We start from the raw sequence: 8258 nt of genomic DNA, 5'->3' as shown, positions 1-8258 counted from the left end.
ATTAGTTGATTCGTCCAGGGGCCCAATAGGAAATTCCAAAGATTGACAACAATAATATAAGAATTATGACGTTACGTCTAGACGCCTCATGTGGTAACTTTCATTTCATGATCACTGAAAATATATTTTAAAAGTCTTTGAATGGACAAAGGCTAGGCTGAATGATATTAACAAGTGTTGCGGAATTAAAGGCAGCCTAATAATACGAACAAATCCGCCACGAAAAACCGGCCTCAGGTTAAAGTAAAACAAAGATAGTCACTACAATAGTTTTTTATTTGTTTTTAATTTATTACGTCATATTTAAACTAATATTAATTAAATGACCAAACAAATGTACAAAAACACACATAGTATTTAAAAAAAAGATCATAATTTTAATTAAGTTTGATGATACGCAGTGGAGGTCCAGGCAATCGTCTGGTAGTCACGTGCTTACCCCGACTGTTAACACACAAAAAAGCAGGTAAGACGTTTCTTTTATAATGTTGTATTGTGGTCCTATAACGGACCCCCTGGAGCATCAATACCTCCCTGTACCGGTCAATGCATCATAAACAAATAACTTATTATACGCCTACATAGGCCTACATTAATAATTGGTTATTATCAAAGATATAAGTTGGAAATAAATTATATACATTTTGTAACAAATCGGAAGGGTTCCCATTAATACCTCAACATAAACGAATCGAATCGGTTTGGCTTGGGCGCAGCACAGCGAGGGTCGTTGACAAATCAGACAGTTCGGGTGATCCATTGAATCGTGGTTGGTCAATTGTGGCGCGCTTAAAGCAATTGGTTCACATTAGTAAACAAGGCTGGACGTAAGCGCAACGCAATCGAGTAGATCAATGACAAGCAAGTTGAATGATCCATCGTGTCGTGATTGGTAAAAATACTTACATTGCGCTTACGTCCGGCCTTGCGTTGCGTCCTAGTGGGGCCATTATGGTTGGTTCCTCCCACTAGGATGCAACGCAAGGACGTAAGCGCAACGAAAGTGATGACCAATGATAACGCGATGGATCATCCGAACTGTCGCGCGCTTGTGATTGGACAACTCGCCTGCGTTGCGTTTACGTTCTTGCGTGCGTCCTAATGAGAACCAAACTTTAGATGGATTATCCGAACTGCGGCTTGTCATTGGACAACTCGCCTGCGTTGCGTTTACGTTCTTGCGTGCGTCCTAATGGGAACCATGCTTTAGTCCTTAAGTTGTGTCCAATGGGAACCAGGCTTTAGGATACCGTTCATGGTAGGCTATAATGAACTGATTGCGAATGTTCTGAATTTTAACTTCTTTTTTTTTAGCTATTTACAATGCACTATGGGAATGAAACTAATTTATATAGCTAAACTGACAAACAACAAATAAGTGGAGATTTTCTGATGGATGTACCTTTTATGATAGAAATATTTTATACCTAGGATTATATTAGGATTAGAATTGTGTAAATTTTAAAACAAAAAGACTTTATACAATGTAATAGCATTCTTGACGAAACCAATATTGTGTTTGTGCATCAAATCAAAGCTCACCATTATAAGATTTGCTTCCAATTAGAATCATTTTAACTACAGCTCTGTCTACACTATCTAACGATATGTGAAAAAGAAATATAAATGTGATGTGCCCATATGGACACTGGCGTCAAATCACTACCATATTTGGGCCGGGCATATCACACTTTTGTTTTCAAACTAGTTTGATAGAGTATAGAGAGCTCTATAATCCGCTATGTCTATAAATCTATGTTGTCTTTAATTGGATAGAAGCTCATTAATGAAATTATACAAAAGTAAAATAGGCGTTATAATGCCTGGTCTATGCAGACGTCTGAGGTAGGCATATTGGTAACAAAAGTCAGAGTGGCATATTCAGAAGGGCGTAAGTGCTACAGCTGCTCACGGTTACCTTTGGTTTTTAACTGGCTACTTTTACGATAATAATGTCTGTCAACGCTAGTGTTCATAATGAAGCTTAGCCTAATATCAAGGCAATCTAACAACAGGACACTGGGCTAGCTCGCCTTGCCAAGATATGATCTCGTAACAGTCCTTTGATGCTATGTCTGGCTGCGACAAATATAAACATTACCCACTGTACTATGCACATAATCACCGCGGCACGCGGTGTCTGTTGGACTGTCGCAGCCACAGATAAACCCTTTGATCTCCGGAGTTCAGCATCCTGTTATTAGATTGCCTTGGTCTTATCAGACAGTGTGCCTTCTTCCAGTAATGATAGCACTCATTAAACTATACTCCTTCCTGAATACGCCACTTAGTTCCTCCTCTCCACATGATGACCAAACTGGACAACATTAAACATATTATGAGCTTGGTCGGAGTTTCATAGTGACTTTCTTAAGTGAATAATTCTCCCCTTTCCATTTGTACCAGACAATTCCTTTATATGGTTGTTCATTTCGTCCTCCAAGGTAGCGTCCGTTAAGGTTTGCCGTTCCACACTGGTTGTACCACCACCCGCCGCCGTTCTCTTCGGCACAATTCCTTCCGCCGCCATTGTTACGATCTTTCGCAGAAAATTCACAGTTACCGTGGTAAGAAAATGAGTCACCTGTATAAAAACAGAAAGAAAGTACAATAGTTTATATCTGTAACTTTATTACACACATGCACATACAGATTGAAGGGTTGCACCCTGGGTAATCGTTCCACTTTACCAGATCAAAATATTGGTTGGAAGTGGAAACAAAGGCTTTTGATAAAAAGACCTTTTCTTTTTAGACCTATAGAAATCGAACTGTTATTGCTGGAACTTTTGTTTTGATTCGAATTGTTAAAAATATATAGTTTTTTATATTTACGACTTTTTTTTCTAACTTTACAAAATACAAAAAAAAATGAAAGCATTCATAGGATAATACGTTAACAGTTCATTAGATAGAAATAGTCAGACGAAAAATCTTAGGTTCCTTTTTCAATTTAGTTCGGTCCCTGGGCAAATCATAGTTGTTCCGTTACGCGCTGTATCTGGGATGTAACAGGCCTATACATTTACCCAAAAGTAATCCTAATTACCTCACAAGACACGGACTATTCGGATGTGTTAGCGGTTCTTTAAAGTTCTCTTGTGGATTTTAAGCACAAAACGTTGTACATTTTAGTGTAAAATTAGTAAATGCTAAAGTTTTAAGTAAAGGTCGGAATTCCCATAACATTAAGATTTACGCTTCATACTGGAAAACCACTTTGTAATAAGCATAAGCATAATTCACGGTTCTCAAATGGCTTAAAGCTCTGTCTACATTATCAAATTAGTTTAACAAGAAATGTGTGATGTGCCCAAATATGGTAGTGATATGCTCAAATGTGGTAGTGATATGACATCATCGTGCCCATATGAGCACATAAAGTTTGATAGTGTAGACAGACAGAAAAAAATTAGTTTTAGTTTAAGGTTTTGTAAAATCCTTTGAACAATTTTAGCTCCGGTTGTTAGAGTTCTTACCTGCATTTCCACCAATATATTCTCCTAGTCTGAGACGGAAATTTTCCTTATGGTTGCCAACATAGAAATTGCCATAATTGGCAAATACTTCGTTATCTTCGAAATCCTCCATATCTATCCGAAGTTCGTACTCATCTTGGGATGTCAGACGATGAAGATTCTCATTTCCAAGCCAGAACTCCTCCTCGACATTGCCAAAACCTCGACGGTAGCTACCATAGCCTCGGTAAAAGTTGATCAGTCCATCTTGTCGTCGTTGAACTACCTGTTGAAATGGAACAAGTTCCAGTTTTACGTCATATGTGTAATCACCAATCATAGACCAAAGCAGTGGCATAGCGCTGGTTTAGGAACCCTAAGTGGCCCTTCTACGTTTTTAGCCTTTTTCCCACCCTTTTCGACATATTTTAATGCCTCTCGGCACTGCTCAGGGGGCCCCGTAAGCTCCGGGTCCCTGGGTTTAGCCAGTGAGCGCTCATAGCCGTTACGCCACTGCAGTGGACCAAAGACTGTTCAGTTTAAAACTTTAATGATTTGCTGAGCTGATGCTTTTAAACATTTATTTTTGCATTGCAGTGTCTATCACTAAAACATGTTTTACTAAATTGAATCTTCTTGTAAGTAATCACGCTCTATTCTGTTGGATGTTTTATTTTCTGTAAAGTTTCACACTTCTTCAACATTATTCTGAATGATACTTTGTTTTTTAATAAAAAAAAAAGGTAAAATGTGGTGCTTACGGTCCATCCACCACCGGCTGTATCCATATCACAGTACACGTCGAATGGTTTACCATCGCCAGTCGGTTTAATTTCATATTTTCCACTTGTACCAAAACCACTTGCTAATACTTCTGAACAATCTCTTGGAAGAGGCTCTGCAAAAGGGATATTCAATTATTATTTATTTTATTATTATAGTAGTTAAAATGCATTACATTTTTGTTTATATTTTCAATATTGTTGTGATAAGTTTGAGATTGAGGCTTTCTCTCTTCTTGTAAAAAAACAAAAAAACACTGTCAATATTATTTTATTTTGATGATATGAGATCCAATGAATTTTAAAAAAAATCTTGAAACCTTCGATGGTTCGGATTTAACAAATCCTGAATACACATAATGACGTTATATATTGTCTGTAGATAGAACCTGATGACAGAGATATCATGTATATTATAAGTACTTATACAGTTAGATAGGTATCTGGTAGACTTGCAACAGTCTTCCACATAGAATCTGATGACAGCTACAGAATCGGTTGATCATTGGACAAACCAATCATAATGTTGACTGTTTGAGATACCGTATACATTAGTTTGTATTTATTGAGGAAGGATTGCCCTTTATGTCACTTGGCACAGAAAAGGCTTTCCTTCACATATCCATAATGGAAAATTTATGGACGCTTGTTTTTGTTTCCAAACCATTTTTTACGAAAATACTTAGTTTGGATGTTATTTCTTTCCTAGGGTGGAATGATGAAAGATATACCGTGCCTTGGTCTGCGATAATGTGGAAAATAATTGGCAACAATTGACTGTTATACATTCGGTGACGTGTATGTTTATTTTATTCCTGTGACAGAATGTTCAAATTATGATAAACCACTCTGACACCCAGTGGACATGCAATATTTTATAGAAAGTATTAAAAATAGAGTATAGAGTTTTATTTATCTTAGAATGGAGCCCGTGGATAGCGCCATGAGAACATTCTATTTTTGAAAATTATAAAACCACATTTTTAATATTATTCGTGATAGAAATGACGACAAAGCGAAAGTTCAGGAGTTTATATACAATGTTCCCTATTGTGATGTGATCATTTATAATTGTTTGCACATTTTTGTCGCGACAGGATGAGTCCAAATTTGTCCCAAGCTTTTTTGGAGAAGATGTTTTAGATGTTTCTTTTTTAATTTTCCCGGTGGGTTTTATAAGATCATAATTAATAACATCATAATGTCTGTCACTGTATCACCGTTCATCATTGTTTTTTTCGACATTGAAATTCTATTATCAGTAAGGTCCAAAAAATGAATAATAGTAAATAACAATAATTCATAATTTGTTATATAATTTTTTTTTTCTTCTATGAAAATAACGAAGAGAAAAATCCTGATAATGGTACCAGAAAGACGATATAAAAATTAGGCAAAAATAGATAAACGTGTTAAAAATGCATTGCCTGTCAAATTGATAAGAAGTCGACTATTATATCCTTACTGTTATTTTTGTAGACATTTTCGTTATTAATCCACGAATAATCGATAAATATTGTTCAGTTGAGTTTCTGAATTATTTTTTTATCGACTATGACATGAGTATTTTTACATTTGATTTTCTTTTATTACGTGACCTTGAAGAAATGCCATAACACAGAAAGATACACATGACTTTATTTTAGTAGTGTCATTATTTTTACAATGATGAGTAGACAGTGGAAAAATATAATTTGATTACTTCGGTTTTCGGTCGGTGTGGAATGTGCAAGTAACGCTGTAGAAATTAACGGTATTAGCAGGAAAAAGGAAATAATACATAATATTACAATTTTGAGGGACCTATCGAATTACTGTAGTAAAGAAAAATGTTATAAAATCGTATCCGATATGGTTATGTGAATTAGTGGAGGGGGAAAATGTTATAAAATCGTATCCGACGTGGTTATGTAAATTGGTGCAGGGGAAAATGTTATCGTACCCGATGTGGTTATGTAAATTAGTGCAGGGGAAATATGTTATGAAATCTATCCGATATGGTTATGTGAATTAGTGCAGGGGAAAAATGTTATAAAATCGTATCCGATGTGGTTATGTAAATTGGTGCAGGGGGAAAATGTTATCGTATCCGATGTGGTTATGTGAATTAGTGCAGGGGGAAAATGTTATGAAATCTATCCGATGTGGTTATGTGAATTAGTGCAGGGGGAAAATGTTATCGTATCCGATGTGGTTATGTGAATTAGTGCAGGGGAAAAATGTTATAAAATCGTATCCGATGTGGTTATGTAAATTGGTGCAGGGAAACATGTTATAAAATCGTACCCGATGTGGTTATGTGAATTGGTGCAGGGGGAAAATGTTATAAAATCGTATCCGATGTGGTTATGTAAATTAGAGTGCAGGGGAAAAATGTTATAAAATCGTATCCGATGTGGTTATGTAAATTGGTGAAGGGGGAAAATGTTATGAAATCTATCCGATGTGGTTATGTGAATTAGTGCAAGGGAAACATGTTATAAAATCGTATCCGATCCGGTTATGTGAATTAGTGCAAGGAAACATATTTTACAATCCTATCTGATGTGGTTATGTAACTTTAGTGCAGGTATTCTTTGCTTATTGTGGAACTTTTTATAATTAACTGGGGATACTTCTTTTTTATGTTATTCCAACCGCCTACTGTATGAGTGGGGAAAGTAATAAGTCTACCAAAAATAATTAAATGAGGGAGGATGAAACTAAATAAGGTTGTTCCACCTTGTGCAGGTCAAAAATGTAATCAATTTTAGAGGGGTTCATATTTATGTGAAACTGTGGGGTACTTTTGTTATTCCAACCGCCTACGGTAGGCCTACTGTATGTAAGTGGGTAAAGTGAACTAGTATGGTCTATTACTATAAATAATTCAGGTGATTAAACTTATAAGTATCCCTATCAATTGGATCCGGAAGTCTGTAATTTACGAGTGAGGTGATCAAGTTCTTGTGGAGGACGGTCTACGTTTTCTGCGTGAAAGCCGTGTTCCGAACAATATTATTGTAACTTGGTAAAAGTTTGTAAAATATGATTTTAATATCTAAACGGAGAGAGGAGGACGATGTAATTACATAATTAAGGTATCAAATTACAATTCAAGCATAATTATATTTCAATATTCCTATCATAGGAAATTGGTCAGAGTAACACAAACATTTCTACTATTGTTTTGTTATTGTTTTTTTTTTGTAATTGACGAACTGACCACCAATATTTTAAGTGTTTTTTTTTTATATAACCGTGTCTGAACATCAAGTTCATAGGCCTATAAGCGTAAGACAAACATTTCTACTATTGTTTTGTTATTGTTTTTTTTTTTTTTGTAATTGACGAACTGACCACCAATATTTTAAGTGTTTTTTTTTATATAACCGTGTCTGAATATCAAGTCCATAGGCCTATAAGTGTAAACATATTTTAATATCTTATTACTCACCGGCAAAACAACTTTTCTTTGTTGTGACGAGGTTTCTAACTCTAGACTCCACTTTCTTCAGAATCTGTTTCATCTCAGCCAAGCCAGAGGTACAATTACAACATGCACTTGCTCCACCTGACGATAAATGCTCCGGTATATTGAACTGGGGCTGGCAAATAAAAGTAGGGCTATTCTCCGACTCAGCTTTACTACAAGATTCAGACATTTTATTTACCTTCTCTGGCACAACTTCTGTTTTACCCCGTAACAAGTCCTCGTAATTGGCCTCGGGATCGACAGCTGCATCGTCAACGGCTTCGTATCGCTTACCACAATAAGCGGTCCGTAGAAAAGCACTTCCACAAATTAATAGCAAGCCTAGCCAGGAATTCATATTTGTCTGTTTTCTATATCGGACTCCTTATGAATATTACGCCGGCTCGAATAAGTCCTATCAACTTGTTGCTTCCACAGCGTCGACTAACTAAATCCGAAAGTTTTGATTTGGTAAGACCTCAAAAAGTTGTGGTTAGTTCCGCGCATGCCCAGTTCCAATGCTTTGTTCAGACATTGAGCAAATTCTATTACTCAACGGTTTGAG

At 36.1% G+C, this 8258-nt stretch overlaps 1 protein-coding gene across 1 annotated transcript; it reads right to left on the bottom strand.

The window, feature by feature from the left end:
• Positions 1 to 276: 276 nt before the first annotated feature.
• Positions 277 to 8155, bottom strand: LOC144840431 (microfibril-associated glycoprotein 4-like). The gene is made up of 4 exons (XM_078696242.1): positions 7676 to 8155; positions 4219 to 4355; positions 3479 to 3743; positions 277 to 2584 (listed from the first exon to the last, which is right to left on the bottom strand). Exons 1-4 carry the CDS (start codon positions 8049 to 8051, stop codon positions 2337 to 2339), a joined length of 1026 nt encoding a protein of 341 aa, XP_078552368.1. The 5' UTR covers positions 8052 to 8155; the 3' UTR covers positions 277 to 2336.
• Between the last annotated feature and the right edge of the window lie 103 nt (positions 8156 to 8258).

This window comes from Antedon bifida, chromosome 4 (assembly GCF_963402885.1).
Source record: "Antedon bifida chromosome 4, ecAntBifi1.1, whole genome shotgun sequence".
Lineage (NCBI taxonomy): Eukaryota > Metazoa > Echinodermata > Crinoidea > Comatulida > Antedonidae > Antedon > Antedon bifida.
This window is presented reverse-complemented; position numbering and strand designations above follow the sequence as displayed.